Genomic DNA, 17,435 nt, shown 5'->3' on the forward strand with positions numbered 1-17,435 from the left:
GTTTCCTGTCCCTCAGCCTGGCCACTGTCACGTTTCCCGTCCCTCAGCCTGGCCACTGTCTCGTTTCCCGTCCCTCAGCCTGGCCACTGTCACGTTTCCTGTCCCTCAGCCTGGCCACTGGTACATTTTTTGTCCCTCAGACGTGCCCTCCTGTAAAGAGACAGTCACCTAAGTGGGCTGGTGGGAGAAATGACTCAGTAACTTCATCCTGTCACAATCTCACTGAATCTTTCATTTGTAAAGGGGAGTAAGACCTCATAAGACTGCTGGAGAATTAAATAAGACAACGTGGGTTACCAAGGCAAATAAGGCGGTCTCTGGTATTGCTGTTATTCTTAACTCACCCTAAGGGAACAGAGCTGTGGTCCTAGTTACAGGAACAAAGCTGAAGTGAACTTCTTCATTTATTGAGAAGTTGAAAACTTCCTTTTTTTAACCTTTTTTTTAACTAACCTTTGATCCCGTAGACACTAGCACAGTGGCTAATGAGTAGAGCAAGATATCAGAAGCAATCTACCCGGTGACCTCAGACCCAGCAGGAAAGCCAAGAACACAGCACAGTCATTTTTCTTTTCTTTCTTTTTTTTTGGTAGAACTGTCTCACTTTATTGCCCTCAGTAGAGTGCTTGGTATCACAGCTCACAGCAACCTCCAAATCCTGGACTCAAGAGATTATCCTGCCCCAGCCTCCCAAGCAGCTGGGACTATCGGTGCCTGCCACAACACCCAGCTATTTTTTTGTTGCAGTTTGGCTGGGGCCAGGTTTGAACCCACCACCCTTGGTATATGGGGCTGGTGCCCTACTCACTGAGCCACAGGTGCCACCCAACACAGTCATTATCCACTCAGGGCAGTCCCTAGGTGTGGGGTGGCAAATAGGTTCATCTTGGCTGCCGCACCTCACTGATGCCAAACGCCTGCCTGGGGTACCGTGTTAGAGGACAGAGGCCACGTGCAGACTCAGACTGATTAGATTTGAGAGGAGGAAAGTATCTGCCTTTATTTTGCTCCAGATTCGCATTTCTAGTTGCAAATTAAAAGACTAAAATAGGTATTTTATACTTTGTTAGTTGTTTAGGCAACAACCTTAGGGAAGAGACTGACATTAACAGATGAAGCTGCTATGGACTGGATTACTAAATGAGCCCAGGTGTAACAAGCCCTGCACTGACGGTGTAGGTCTCAGAAATAACAACACCGCATCTAATAACTCCACGTGACGCACGGTGGAGCAGAACGAAAGGGAGAAGGCAATTTACAGGGTCACTGTGTGCGACACTTTAGTCTGTGTGAGAATTTGGTACGTTTGGTGAACAGTTAGACCCTATCTGAACACAGCTGTTCAGACAAAAAGAAACTACTACTCAAACAAAAGGTCTAAACTGTGGCCTGTAGTCCAGCCACTTGGCTGGCTGAGGCAGGAGGATTGTTTGAGAACAGTTCAAGGCCAGTAGCACGCTCCTACTGCACTTGTGGATGGCCACTGCTCTCCAGGGTGGGCAAGACCCTTCTCTAAAAACAAAAAATAGGTCTAGTGATTGGATGCCCGAAATGCTGAGTAGCTGTTAAGAGTGTTGACCATTGTAAAAGTCCCCACTTGTGTTACAGAGTTGAGTATGGGGCTTGAAGATAGATCCAGGCTTAAAAATCCCGGCTCTGGGGCTTATACTGGTCATCCTAGCACTTTGGGAGGCTGAGGCAGGAGGATCACTTAAGCTCAGGAGTTTGAGACCAGCCTGAACTGACAAGACCCCAGCTCTACAGAAAAAAAAAAAAAAAAAACAGAAAAGAAAAATTAGCCAGCCATGATGGTAGGGTAGATTGCTGGCAAGGAGATTATTCAAGCCCCAGAGTTTTGGTTACAGTGAGCTATGATGACACTCCTGCACCCTAACCCAGAGACAGAGCAAGCCCTGTCTCTCCCTTTCTCCCTCTCTCTCTGTAGATATATCAAAGTCAGCAAATATCTGGCTCTGTCTCTTAGCAGCTGCGTTACCTTTTATAAAAGCTCTTAATGTCTCTGAGCCTGTTTTCTCATTTACAGGGTTGGAAGAGATGAAGCCTGTTAAGTGTCCAGCACATAGCAGGCATGTACTAACTGACACCTCCCCCCACCTTCAACCTTACATGGCCATAGAAACAACAGCAATATGAGATATTATTATTCTCTGTCCACTCTTTCTGGTGAGTCAGGAGAGTTGAGAAGCACCCCGTTACTGATCGTGAGTGTGAAATCAGTGTTCCCTTCCCACTCTGCCACATGTTCTAGGTTTCTCATCCTCCCTCTCCAACCCTCGTGAGGTCACATTAGAGACAGGGACTGCGACCTTTCATACTGACGCAGGCAGGAGAGCCAAGGGGAGGTCCTGGGCAGAGTCCAAGGGAAGCAGCTTGCTGCCCTGCGGAGGATGAACAAAGGAAACTACCGAAGACCCAACTAGGAGGCTTCAGTGAATCCTCCTGATGGACTCGAACTGCTATTCACAGAGACACGTTTCTGTTGACTGAGAAGCTGAGGAATTACTTTTTTTAACCTTTGAACCCACAGATGCTAAATAATAAATATTAAATAATTTGGTGTGTTATCAAGATGCTAAACACACTTGATGGATAGCAGAGCACAAGATCAGAAGCAATCTACCCTACTCACCAAATACAAAACATGACACCAAGAAAATGAGGAACCCAGCCTAGGTAACACTTGAAGGTGTTGGTCTAAATAGTGTCTTTTACCAAGTGTGACATTGCTTACCACAAAAAAGGTGTCCACAGTTCGTTTCAACAGGGAAGGAGGCTTGGTGTAAACAGATGGGACAGTACATGTCGGTGTAGAACTGCTGTCGGGGGGCAGCAGGAGCATCCTGGGGAGGAAACGGGCACACGTTCAGCTGCGTCGGAGACACACCCAAGTTCTCAGCATTGCCGGTGTTAATTACATTCAAGCCAGTAGTGTGTGATCCTCATCAAATTTTAGATGTGTAATAAAGATCTTCTTATATTTTATAAACTTATATGGATAAGTTTACTTTACTTTTACTGTAATTTAAGCTGCATGGTTTCTACCCACCTTCCTGAATACAGTTTAAAGATAAAAACCCAGACTGACTCAGGAGTTCTTTTTTTTTTTGAGACAGAGTCTCACTATGTTGCCCTTGTTAGAGTGCTGTGGCATCATAACTCACAGCAGCCTCAAACTCTTGGGCTTAAGAGAATCTTTTGCCTCAGCCTCCCAAGTAGCTAGGACTACAGGCGCCTGCCACAATGCCCGGCTATTTTTTGGTTGCAGTTGTCATTGTTGTTTAACAGACCTGGGCTGAGCTCGAACCCACCAGCCTCTGTGTATGTGGCTGGCGCCCTACTCACTGAGCTACAGGTGCTGAGCTAGGAGTTCCTCTTCTTCTTTGTTAGAATGAATGAGTTATTCTGAGTAACAAGCTAAGCTAATACATAAGCTAAGAATAAAAAATGTCAAACTATTTTCTAAGTCAGCTTATTTTCATTTTTAACATCTTTTTACATTTTAACATTTGCCCTCTTGACAAGCATTGCATGTAAGCTGTACCTCGCAGGAGATCAGAATTAAACTTTCAGAGAAGAGTATCTGGTTATTTTAGAAGCAAGAAAAATTTAAGACTAACTGGTAACTTGTACTTCATCCTCCACACAGTCATACAAGTAGATATTAATATGTTTACAGTTATATCAGTGTTTGTGATTGGTCAGGAATGGTATTGCTGAATTACCAGTACCAGAAGCGTCCACATAGCAAAGACCCCACTAGAATGTAAGTACTATGAGGGCAACGAATTTATCTGTAGGATTCACAGTACCTCAAAAACTAGAAAAGCGTCTGGCACTAGTACACATTATTTATCTTTTAAAACACTGTTTTGATAGCACCCAGAACACATAAGATAGCATAAAAAACATCTAATTACAAGGAAAATTATCAAATTTGCTAAATATGAACTATTCTTAACTGAATCAGATTTTTGCCAATCAATAAACCATAATTAAAATATCGTATTCCCTAAAGCAGTCCTAAATTATCAGAATATTCTGTAATTCAAGGTCAGTACACTCATTTATATCACTTTTAATGGTATAAAGAATGTATGGCACTTACACGTTCCCCTCTTCATCTTCTCTAATTTTTTTTTTTTTTAGAAACTGACAAAAACCCCAAACCAGGGTTGTCCAACAGAACTTTCTGCATTAGGAAATCTTTATCCGTGCTGTCCAATACAGTAGCCAGGAGCCACATGTGGCCAGTGCATACTTGAAGTGTGGCCAGAGTGATTAAAGTACCCAATTTCAAATTGTACTTAATTTTGACTAATTTAAACAGCCACACGTGGCCAGAGGCTGTCATACTGGACAGCACAGAACAGGCTCCATCTCCAGCCTTATTCCAACTCTTCAGAGCCGTGCACCAGCCGGGGGAAGATGTAAGGTGGACGACGGGGACAGCGCTGCAGAGGAATTTGGAACATTCCCCTCATGTGGTATGAGGGGAATAGCCACGCCTATTCATATAGTTGCTAGCTTGAGAAAATTTTAATGATACAACATGTTATAGGAGTAATAGTTGACACAGCCTTACTTATCATATTTGAAGATTAAATAAGATAGTTGTTTGTGAAAGCAGTTTGTAAATTACAAAACGCTATCCCCAAATGAATTATTGACATTAATAGTTCTGGAAATGAATGCTACTGATATGCTGAAACGGTTCTTACATCAATGAATTTGAGCTCTAAGAAGGCAGGAACTTGTGTCTGTTTAGTTCACCACTGAATTCCCAATGCCTAGAAAACACTTGGCATATGGCAGATATGGAAAATAATATTTGGTGGCTTGGCGCCAGTAGCTCAGCGGCTAAGGCACTAGCCACATACACTGGAACTGACGGGTTCAAATCCAGCCAGGGCCTGCCAAACAACAATGACAACTACAACCAAAAAAATATAGCTGGGCGTTGTGGCGGGCACCTGTAGTCCCAGCTACTTGGGAGGCTGAGGCAAGAGAATCACTTAAGCCCAAGAGTTTGAGGTTGCTGTGAGCTGTGATGCCATGGCACTCTACCTAGGGTGACAGCTTGAGACTTTCTCAAAAAAAAAAAAATAAAAATAAAGACAATATTTCATGAATGGGTAAATTATAAAACCTTTAATGGAACTAAAGTTTGATCAGGTAGGAAAGCAATTTCTTTTAACTTTAAAAGTTTTTTTTTTTTTTACAATACTGTTTTGGACACAAGGAAGGCAATTTTTAATATTTTTTTTTGATGTCGGCTATCTCAGCATGAGGGTGTACAGATCCTACTTATTTCTGTCTCCATAAAGTCTTACATTTCTGACTGTGAAGAGATTCAAATGGCATAATGCAAAGAAGAGACAGAGAAGTTTTCTTCTTGATCTTCCTAGTTTTGTTAATTTGGACCATAGAAGAAAAGGGGGGGAAAAACCCAAGGAGCTGCCCCTCCTGGTCATTTCTTTATAGGTCTTAGGAAATACATATCACAGAACAGTTCTGATCCTACATGCTCGTTAAGGCCAATGAAACAGTGATTACTTCTGCACTAATAAATTATAGGAAAACTACTGTCTTTTAAAGCAAATTAATAATCATCAAAACATGAAAACATCTGACTACATTAAGACTTAGGCAATATGCCTAGTCGGAAAATACAGTCTATACAATAAAATAAGGTACTTTAAAGCAGGAAAGAGGCTGTTTCTAAAAGGCAATTTATTAATGTTTCATCACAATTTCACACACAGAGTGAGTTAAAACATCTACTTACATAAATGCTTATTCACAGAAAAGTACCTGTTCAGTTTGAAGTTGCTCTCGAAGCACCCTTACTAGCTCTTGGTTTTCTGGGTGAATATTTTGATGTACATTTCTGGTGAACAGAATATAAAAAACTTTGAATAGAAAATACTGTCAGACGAATCCATTTTCTTTATGGGTCTAATTTTCGGCTCAGAACTCCTGTTAGCTTTATAAACATGGACGGCAGCAGCCACCTGCACTTCAATCCTGGGGCCGTGTGCTCCAGGCTCGTCTGTGGCTACTTCTTCTGAGATCACTGATTTTTAGCTGATTTCAGGTTCAATGGGTAAATGACAAAATCCAAAGGCCTAGGATTTATGGTCATTGCAAGCTTACAAATAAAGAGCAATTAACACACTTATTTCTTTTGTGGAATTCCTTCAAAATAAGTGGCTGGCTAGGCGCCTATAGCTCAACCGGCTAAGGCGCCAGCCACGTACACCTAAGGTGGCGGGTTCGAATCCCCAGCCCGGACCTGCCAAACAACAATGACGGCTGCAACCAAAAAATAGCCGGGCGTTGTGGCGGGCGCCTGTGGTCCCAGCTACTTGGGAGGCGGAGGCAGGAGACTCGCTTGAGCCCAGGAGTTGGAGGTTGCTGTGAGCTGTAATGCCACGACACTCTACCCAGGGGGACAGCTGGAGGCTCTGTCTCAAAAAAAAAAAAAAAAAAAAAAATAAGTGGCTATATGGTTCTGTATATTATTTTGTATTTGACTACGTTTCTACATCTTATTGAGTCTTTCTCCTCACTTTTCGGGTATAAAGGGACAAAAACAGAGCTGAAACTAAAATTACATGTTGTAGAAAAGCCAAACTTAACATACCACTAACGTCTTAACATTAATAATTAGAATAGAGAATCAAAGGCAAGAAATTAGTAGTTAATAACAATGAGATGGGATAAGACATAGGAGTATTGAGATGGTCGGGTTGGTAGAAAGGGGATGAAGATTCATATTTGAATCACAGCTTAATTTCACTTGGCTATAGATGTTTTCTCTAAACTTAAATGTCTTGAACAACAATGTTTTAAGTTTACACAGTCACAGGATTACTCTATTGAAGAGTCTTTACCCTCTGGGTAAGCCAGGATCCAACAGAAATAAGAACCCATATCCTAATTGGATAGGGAAAATTTTTTTTTAAAATCTAGTCTATGATAATTCAGTTTTTTGTAAAAATGAAAATTTTAGAAAAGAAAACCAACAAAATATAACCATTAGTTCAAAGAAGACATAAAAACAATTTAAAGGCAAATATCTACACAGAAGTTCACAGTATGTAAGTGCTTGCTTAAACCTCTTAAATGTTTATGGATTCTTTGTTTTAGATTAAGTTGGCTGGCTCGCTGCCTGCAGCTCACTGGCTAGGGCTCCAATGCACCAGGTCTGGCAGGTTTGAGGTCCAGGCCAGCTGAACAACATGACAATTTCAACAACAACAACAACAACAAAAATAGCCGGGTGTTGTGGGGGGGGTGCCTGGAGTCCCAGCTAATTGGGAGGCTGAGGCAAGAAAATTGCGTAAGCCCAAGAGTTTGAGGTTGTGGTGAGCTATGATGCCATGGCACTCTACCGAGGGCAACATAGAGAGACTCTGTCTCAAAAAAAATGCCCGGGTATAGTGGCTCATGCCCATAATCCTAGCACTCTGGGAAGCCAAGGCAGGTGAACTGCTTGAGCTCACAAGTTTGAGACCAGCTTGAGCAAGAGCAATAGCCCATCTCTACTAAAAATAGAAAAACTGAGGCCAGAGGATCACCTGACCCCAAGAGTTGGAGGTTGCTGTGAGCTATGATGATGATGTGGCACTTTAACCAGGGTGATAGCTTGAGACTCTGTCTCAAAAAATAAAATAAAGTAAAATAAAATAAGTTACATTCTTATGACTAAAGAGATGATTGATGAAATAAAGCTACTTCTATATGAAAGCAATCTATCAAGGAGCATGCTAGCACAGGGACCGCCTCATTTCAATTCAACCACTGAAGAGCTAGGTAAACGGCATTCTTCTGTTCTTTGAGGCTAGAATACCTTTTCCTTTTTATTGAAAAAAAAATTAGGTATGAGGCTTCCCAGTGCAGACATGAACCCTGCAACTGAAAGGTCCCTTCCTCGGCTTCCTTCTGTAAAATACATAGGAATTTTAGGCCAGGTTTGGTGGTTTATCCCTGTAATCCCAGAACTTTGGGAGGCCAAGATGGAAGGACTGCTTGAGCCCAGAAGTTCCAGACCAGCCTGAGCAAGAGCGAGACCTTGTCTCTAGAGTAAATGAAGTAAATTAACTAGGTGTGGTGGTGCACATCTGTAGCCCTAGCTACTTGGGAGGCTGATGTAGGAGGATCACTTGAGCCCAGGAGCTGAGCTCATGATGGTGCTACTGCACTCTATTTGGGACAACAGAGTAAGGCGCTGTCTCAAAAAAAAAAAAAAGGAATTAAAAAAATCCAACAATAAAATGTTTGAGAAGTCAAAGTATATCCAAAGCATAAGAACAAACACCCCAAACCACTAAATACTGCCTGTAGCTCAGGAAATTAAATGTGATTGGCAGCTATGATTATAGAACAAAAAAATCTGTACTAAAAAGCAATGGAGGCTCAGCGCCTATAGCTCAACCGGCTAAGGCGCCAGCCACGTACACCTAAGGTGGCGGGTTCGAATCCCCAGCCCGGACCCGCCAAACAACAATGACAGCTGCAACCAAAAAAAAAAAAAATAGCCGGGCGTTGTGGCGGGCGCCTGTGGTCCCAGCTACTTGGGAGGCTGAGGCAGGAGACTCGCTTGAGCCCAGGAGTTGGAGGTTGCTGTGAGCTGTAATGCCATGGCACTCTACCCAGGGGGACAGCTTGAGGCTCTGTCTCAAAAAAAAAAAAAAAAAAAAAAAAAAGCAATGGAATAATTAAACACCAGGTAGACTAAAATCATGACTGGAAAATCTGGGACATAAAGATCACCTTAACTATGAAATTATAGAAGAAACTAAAATTATATAATATGCAAAAGCATTTGATACTAAGTAGGTCTAAAGTAAGCTTCCAAGATGGTAGCTCAAATACAGAAGTGAAGTACTTGTTTTGTTACTGCATTTTCCAATGACGTAAGGCCCTTCCTGTTCTTTGAAAGTGGAAACTAAAACTACCAAACCAGCTAAGTTGTATGTAGCTCTGCAAAGAAGCTGGGAAACTCTGATGTAAGGAAAGAAATGATACCCAAACCCTGGGACACGGAAAGAAAGTTTGAGTCAACTATACAGACATGAAAGGCGCTTTAGGGTGGTTTCTGGTCTGCCAGCAAATGGCAGCTGTTATAAATACGCAAGAAGGAAGAACAAATACAAATATCTTAAAAGAAATTTGAGGCTGGGCATGGTGGCTCATGCCTGCAAACCTAGCACTCTGAGAGGCCAAGGCAGGTGGATTTCTTGAGCTTAGGAGTTTGAGACCAGGGTGAACAAGAGTGATACCCTATCTCTACTAAAAATAGATAACACTACCTGGGCCTAGTCCACCCTTTAAAACAATTTTGGAATTTTTTTTTTGGAATGACCACCGGAGCTGTCATCATACCAGTTCTGACAGTTCACAAACTTGCCGCCAGGTCCTTACAGGGCAGCACTGTGCAAAGGAGTCAGTACAGTGCCATAAGCTGGTACATCAGCGTCTCACAGCCACGTCTGTGTTATATGTGGGGCAGCGTCTTGCTGAGCGGCGTTCATTATTGTTGTGTGTTTTTGTGCACCAGATGACAATGGCTCTGATGGTCATTCCAGAAAGAGTTCCAAAATTGCTTAGAAGGATGGACTAGATGCTGCCATCAGTATGTATTGTCCCAAGGACAACACTTCAAAGGTGACCGTAGTGATATTCACCAATTGTATGTAGCCCTTTTTCTTAGGATGAGTTTGTGAACTTAACTGATAGACCTCACAGTGACACATAAACCAATGGAAAAGAACATAGAGCCCAGAAATAAGTTCTTACATATTTGACTGCTATAGACTGAATGTTTGTGTCCTCCACCCTTGACAAAACACATATGTTGAAATCCTAATCCCTAATGAGATAGTATTTGGAGAGGCCACATTTGGAAAGTAAGTAGGTCATGAAGGTGGGTAACTGGGTCGTGATGGGATTAGTGCCCTTATATTAGTAAGAAGAGGTAGGAGGGAGCTTGCTCCCAGCCTCTACTCTGCCACATAAAGCTGCAACAAGTAAATAGCCACCTGCAAACCAGACACCACATCTGACAACACCTTGATCTTGGACTTCCCAGCCTCTGGAACCGTGGATAGTTAAATGTTTGTTATGTAAGCAATCCAGCCTATGGTTAACAATTCAGACTGACTAAGACAATGGTCAGCTGACTTTTGACAAGGGGGATAAAACTATTCAATGGGGAAGGTAGAGTCTTTTAACAAATGGTGCTGAGAAAATTGAATATTCCACATGCAAAAAAAAAAATTGGGGCTTGGTGCCTATAGCACAGTACTTACAGCAATAGCCATATATACCGAGGCTGGTGGGTTTGAACCCAGCAAAACAACAATGACAACTGCAACAAAAAATAGCCGGGCGTTGTGGCGGGTGCCTGTAGTTAGTCCTAGCTATTTGGGAGGCTAAGGCAAGAGAATCACTTAAGCCCAAGAGTTTGAGGTTGCTGTGAGCTGTGACACTATGACACTCTACTGAGGGTGACATAGTGAGACTCTGTCTCAAAAAAAAAAAAAATTGGGACCCTCATCTCACCATATATAAAATTAAATAAAAATATATCAAAGAATTAAATTTAACCGTTAAAACTAGTATGGAAATCAGTATAGATATTTCTCAAAGAACTGCAAGTAGATCTACTGTTCAATCCTGTAATCCCACTACTGGGTAAGGAGAAGGAGATATTACATCAAGAAGACACCTGCACTCACATGTTTATCACAGCACAATTCACAATTGCAAAGCTACAGAGAATCAAAGCGCACATCAACCAGACTGGATAAAGAAAATGCAGTATATAGAGGGTGCCAAAAAACGTATACACATTTTTAAAAAGGAAAAAAAAACTATATTAAAATTGTAATACTCAATATATACCAATAACAAAAGATGAATACAAATCATGTTTGAGCACCTCTTGGCATTGCAGAAGTCAAATGTGACTTAAGTATTACGATTTTAATATAGCTGTTTCTTTTCCTAAAATGTGTATACATTTTTTTGGCACCTTCTATATATTACGGAATACTGCTCAGCAACAAAAAAGAATGAAATAATGTCTTTTATTTATTTTATTTATTTATTTATTTATTTATTTTTTTTGAGACAGAGCCTCAAGCTGTCCCCCTGGGTAGAGTGCTGTGGCATTACAGCTCACAGCAACCTCCAACTCCTGGGCTCAAGCGAGTCTCCTGCCTCTGCCTCCCTGGTAGCTGGGACCACAGGCGCCCGCCACAACGCCCGGCTATTTTTTGGTTGCAGCTGTCATTGTTGTTTGGTGGGTCCGGGCTGGGGATTCGAACCCGCCACCTTAGGTGTACGTGGCTGGCGCCTTAGCCGGTTGAGCTATAGGTGCCGAGCCGAAATAATGTCTTTTAGAGCAATCTAGATGAAAGTGCAGGCCCGTATCCTAAGGGAACTAATTTAGGAATGGAAACCAAATACCATGTTATCACTTTTACCACCTACAAGGGGAGCTAAACAATGGCTACGTGTGGTCACACAGAGTGATGTGATGGACAGTAGAGACTCTGCAGGGGAGGCTGGAAGGAGAATGCAGACTGGAACATTACCCACAGGTACACTAAAGTCTCCACGTAACAAAGCTTCACTTATACCACCTAAATCTATTAAAGTATTATTTTTTTTGAGATAGAATCTCACTGTCACATTGGGTAGAGTGCTATGGTGTTGTCATAGCTCACAGCAACCTCAAATTCCTGGGTTGGAGTGATCCTCTTGCCTCAGCCTCCCACGTACCTGGGACTACAAGTGTCTGCCATAACACCTGGCTAGTTTTTCTATTGTTAGTAGAGATGGGGGTCTAGCTCCTGCTGAGGCAGGTGTGGAACTCCTAGGCTCAAATGATCTTCCCACCTCAGCCTCCCAGAGTGCTAAGATTATAGGTGAGATTAAGCTTAGTGAGAAAGTCATGTCAGAAGCCAAGACCGGCCAAAAGCTAGGCCTCAAGACAAAATTAATTAATTTTTTTAAAAGTTAAAACTATAGGCTTGGAGCCGTAGCTCAGTGAGTAGGGCGCTAGCCACATATACCGAGGCTAGGAGGTTCGAGCCTGGCCCGGGTCTGCTAAACAATGACAACTGCAACCAAAAAGTAGCCGGGCATTGTGGTGGGTGCCTGTAGTTTCAGCTGCTTGGGAGGCTGAGGCAAGAGGATGCTTGATACAACAGATTGATAGTAACTTCATCCAAGTTACTATTAAATTGAATAGAATGGTTTCAAGGACAGAGCCCTGCAGCAGTGGACAGCATCCTCCTTTTTGGAGGAGCAACCTGCCGACCAATTATGAATTCACTTAACTCTGCTATCCTCTGGTATCATCTTCCCCATCACGTTCACACGCGTACCACCAGTGTCATTCTGGATTATCAGTCTGTAAAACTTGGAGTCAAGGTAAGGTTATGCTAACAAGAGACTTCAAACCAGGTATGCTGGCACACCATGGCTATAATCCCAGCACTCTGAGAGGCAAGGCGGGAGGACTGCCTGAGGCCAAACACAGTGACACCCTGTCTCAATAAAAAGTAAAAAAAGTTAGGCAAGGTGGGAGGCTTGCTCGAGCCCGAGGCTATAGTGAGCCATGATCAGGCCACAGTGTGGGTGAGAGCCTATGTACACAGTTATGATTTAAAAAATAAATAAATAAAATAAATAAACAAAAGACTATCACTGCACAGGTAAATGATCAAATTAACGCCATTTTTTCAAGTTTCCACATTTGTTAATAATCCTTTCTGGAATTTTTATAGGAAGACATAAACTGATTTGTAATTTTCAGAATTAACCTTTTTCTATTTTGTACTTTTTTCATTTCTGCTTTAATGTGTATACAAAATTTTATCTATCTTCATGCACTAACTCTTAAATTTCTACTTTATTGTCTAGTACCCATATTATTGATACACAGACATCTGAGATTTTTAAATGTTCTTCCTGATTCTATAATAGTTAAGTAAGACTAATTAATTAAAATTAATTCTAGAGTGGGCATAGCACCTACAGATGCAGGGAACTGGGAGGCTTAGGTGGGAGGAACACTGGAGCCTACGAGTTTGAGTCCAGCCCAGGCAACAGTGAAACCCCCAACTCTAAAAAAATAAGTAAATAGCTAATAAGTAAACTAAAACTAATTCTAATATTAATTTTCTTTACACTAGCCAAGTCCTTTTTTACTTCAGTTTTTCCATTTAAAAACTGAACATACTTTGCCCTAATTATCTATATCACCTGTGAGTTGATGGATTGAATTATGAAAATTATTTTTAAACAGTGATACTCCCATAGAACATAGTATCACTATTTTATTTAAAATATGAATGATGGATTTAAATATTATCTTGTTAAGACAGTTAATGACAGGAAAGATATATGCTAGTAATCAGAGCCGAGTGGAAAATAAAATACCTTAGTAAATATCTACAATCATTGAGATCTATTATTTGCTTTTCATATTAAGTATTACGCATTACTAAGACTCAAAAGTCAGTGGCCCATGTAAATGTATAATATTTTAATTCTTTTGTTCTTTAGTCTCACCTGAAAAGTGCATACACCAGGGTAGCAACCAAAGCGACACTGACCACGACTGCCACAAGCACTTGGTCACTTACTCCTTCTATAACTGAATCATCGTCCAGTTTCAAACTCTGAACTTCACCTTGATATCTGGCCATTCCAGGTCTAAAATATGAAACAATAAGAAAAAAGTTACAAATGACAGAATGAAAAGAAAATGTACGAATAAAAGCAATAAAACTGACTTCTAAGACATTTAATTTTGGCAGCAAACATGTGAGGGAGGCTGCATCAAGCACGACCCCAGTGGGCAGGCTCCTAGTATTGGGGTTTTTAAAAGATGACAGGTACATTTGTTTGGGGAGTACAAAATTCTATTTCCTTTAAGGAAAACAATTATTATAATTTAACATTCAATTATATTTTTAAAAATAATTTTTTTTTTTTGAGACAGAGTCTTGCTCTGTCACCCCAACTAGAGTGCAATGGCGTCATCATGGCTCACAGCAACCTCAAACTCCTGGGCTCAAGCCATTTTCCTAAGTCAGCCTCCTAAGTAGCTACTATAGGTGCACACCAGGACACTTGGATGATTTTTCTATTTTTTATAGCTATGGGGTCTTGCTCTTGCTCAGGCTAGTCTTAACTCCTGAGCTCAAACAATCCTCCCACCTCAGCCTCCCAGAGTCGTAGGATTACACTATGCCTGGCCTAAAATAAAATTAAAAAGAACTACTTTTTCTTCTTTATGCTTAGCTTTTAAGAAAAAAGATGCTCTTGCCAACTGCTCATTTCTTACTCCTGAATAACAAATAAATTCTCCAAGTAGATCAGATCTCTCTTCTCCCTCATAGCCCTGAATGTGTGTGTCTTATAGAATTTACCATGTATGGATGGAAAGGGGAACATATTCTACTCTTTTGTAAACATTCTTATAAGCCCTGGTAGGACTTACAGACATTTATTTAAATAAAAGTGACTTCCATATACTTACAGTGTTAGTAATTTGAAAAGTAAAAGATACTTAGGCTATAGGATATTTATATTTATATCAAGACCACTTGAATTAATGGAAATTTTTGTGTTTGAAAAACCATTAGCCTCACCTGAAACCAAGCTCAGCTTATGGTTCAGAATTCATTGGACTGGAATATAGAATCACTCTGTGGCTGCATTTCCTTATGAAGAGAAAAGGGGGGGGGATATGAAACTCTCCTTCCCACACTCTAGACTAGAACAAAACAGTAGTACCCAACTCTACAGGTATGAGGAAACACAGCCCAACCACTTCCGAGTTGATAAAACAGTGAAGTTCAAAGCATTATAAGATACTTAAAAGGAAATAAAGGAAATATTCAACTAACTATGAGATATTAACAACTAAAACAAAGTTCTGCACTTACATAACTCAGGGAATTAAAAAAAGTATATCCAATGTCATCGTTAATCAGGTATTTTAAATGTGAAAGTCTTAATACCTTTGAAAAGAATCTGAACTGGCAGCTAGTAAGAAAATGCCTCTCCTGGAAGAAACCTAAGCAAACAAATAGATCAAAGGCAGTTTTCATCAGCTTTACGCATAGTAATGGCCTGATACATGAGGAACTCTCTAATGACAGGTTTCAAATACCCATTAGGAAGGTGCGCACCAGGAAACTCAGGGAAAGAGCTGAGTTTCATGATATTCATCCCAAAGAACAGTCAAATAAACTGGCCAGCTGAAACCGAGCTTCAAGTAACGTGGAGTGGCCATGAAATCGATTTAGACTTTTATTTTATCACATTTCGTCTTTGTAAATTAGAGATGCTGTGACCACTGAAAGTCCCAGGGGCAGTAAGAGCTACTTGCATCTGCTCAGAGACAACCAAAATGGTATTCCCTGTGTCAAGATTCTGAGCCTCTAATTAATTCACAGAGTTGTGAGGCTTAAACCAAACTAACACAGGCAAAAGTACCTTGCAAGTTAAGTTCACCAACAAATACAATTTTTTTTTTTCTTTTTTGAGACAGTCTCACTTTGTTGCCCCCCAGGAGAGTGCGGTGGCGTCACAGCTCACAGCAACCTCAGACTCCTGAGCTCAAGCGATTCTCTTGCCTCAGCCTCCTGAGTAGTTGGGACTATAGGCACCTGCCACAAGCCCAGCTATTCTTAGAGATGGGGTCTTGCTCTGGCTCAGGCTGATCTTGAACCTGTGATCTCAGGCGAACGCCCACCTCGGCCTCCTAGAGTGCTGGGAGCCACCATGCCCAGTCCATATATTCTAATTAATACTATTTTCCACACCCAGTCCATATATTCTAATTATTACTATTTTCTCCTATTCTATAGTTGGGCAGTTTACTACTTTGCATTTTTAAAAAATGCATTTCATTTGTATCTGTGCCCTTCCAGGTGCAACTGGTGATAATGTGACTAAATTCTACGTTAAAATTTATTTGACTTCTATGCAATTATGTCCTTTGATATATACTTACAGGACACTTTAAGTGCTGCAGGCCCACATAATTTCATTTGCACCGTTTTATAGCAGCATTTCTCATTGTTGTTGAGAGGAACAGGAAACTCCACTTCATTTTCCTGTCGGGAAACCCCAACTAAACCTGGGGCTGTCACATGGAGATCGGCTAATGGTGTTTGACCTACTTGTTGGGGGCTTCAATAGTGTAACTTCTGTCTTAGTTTTTTTTTTTTTTTATAATTGGCATAAAAACAGAAGTGTAAATGTGAAATGAGCTGCTATTTCAGTTTGAAAAGAGGTTGCTCTGACTTAAAATTACAGGTGATAAACAATAAAAAGAAAATTTCCACTTGAGGTAATGACATAATACTTCAGTCTTTTTTTTTTTTTTTTTTTTTTGAGACAAGAGTCTCAAGCTGTCACTTTGGGTAGAGTGCTGTGACATCACAGCTCACAGCAACCTCCAACTTGGGCTCAAGTGATCCTCTTACCTCAGTTTTTCTATTTTTAGTAGAGACAGGGTCTTGCTCTGGCTCAGGCTGGTCTTGAACCTGTGAGCTCAAGCATCTACCTGCCTCGGCCTCCCAGAGTGCTAGGATTACAGGCATAAGCCACAGAGGCGTCCAATACCTCAGTCTTGAAAATGAATTCCAAAATCAATCTGGACTTCGATTCTCCAACTTTTTTTTTTCCATAGTTAGGTTTTTATCTAAAACTAAACAATGCTACTGATTTTGCCAATAGCCCAGGCTCTAAAGGGAAGCCCCAACACTTGCCACTCAGCCATTAAGAGCCCTAGATTTTAATTCCAAGTCTGCTGTCAAAGTAAATAAAATTCAACTGTTAGAACCCCAAAACACTTTAAACCTTGAGAGAGATGTTACTGTGATCTGAGTCACGTAACATGTTTACAATTCTGCTTCTTAGATTAGAGCTTAACTCTCTACCTCATTGTTGCTGCTCTATAAATGACTAAAGAAGACCAGAGTCCAGACCTCCCCCTTCTAATCACTGATCTTTATTATAGATTAACTGCCTTCTTTATTGTCCTGCACCTAACTCAGACCAGATGGTGCTCCAAACAGGGACCCTGTAACAGTGACATCTTCAGTGTAAAATGCTAAATACAGCCTCTGTGAGTTGACCACCCAAGGGACTGTAACAAACTGGTCAACATACGGAAATGATCAACATAAGGAACCAGGCCTACTGTACTGATGTGCACAGGTGGTGCATGTCTGGTCTATAAAAATTAGGTTAATTGGCTTGGCGCCTATAGCTCAACCAGCTAACGCGCCAGCCACGTACACCTAAGGTGGCGGGTTCGAATCCCAAGCCCGGACCCGCCAAACAACAATGACGGCTGCAACCAAAAAATAGCCGGGCGT

General features: G+C 41.2%; 1 protein-coding gene across 5 annotated transcripts in view; it reads right to left on the reverse strand.

Annotated features, from left to right (window-relative positions):
- RNF170 (ring finger protein 170) overlaps window positions 1–17,435 on the reverse strand; it is a 30,234-nt gene that overhangs the window by 8,340 nt on the left and 4,459 nt on the right. For 3 of the 5 annotated variants that reach the window (XM_003793911.2, XM_023515556.1, XM_023515555.1), the window contains exons 2-4: window positions 13,609–13,752; window positions 5,833–5,908; window positions 2,753–2,861 (exon numbers count right to left, since the gene is read on the reverse strand). In XM_003793911.2, the coding sequence (XP_003793959.1) occupies window positions 2,753–2,861; window positions 5,833–5,908; window positions 13,609–13,745 (322 nt within the window). In that variant the 5' untranslated portion in view covers window positions 13,746–13,752. Of the gene's footprint in view, window positions 1–2,752; window positions 2,862–5,832; window positions 5,909–13,608; window positions 13,753–14,693; window positions 14,766–17,435 lie in introns of all 5 variants that reach the window. The other 2 variants (XM_023515554.1, XM_023515553.1) reach the window with 1 other exon arrangement.

This window comes from Otolemur garnettii, unplaced genomic scaffold (assembly GCF_000181295.1).
Source record: "Otolemur garnettii isolate 467f Iridium unplaced genomic scaffold, OtoGar3 scaffold00074, whole genome shotgun sequence".
Classification (NCBI taxonomy): Eukaryota; Metazoa; Chordata; class Mammalia; order Primates; family Galagidae; genus Otolemur; species Otolemur garnettii.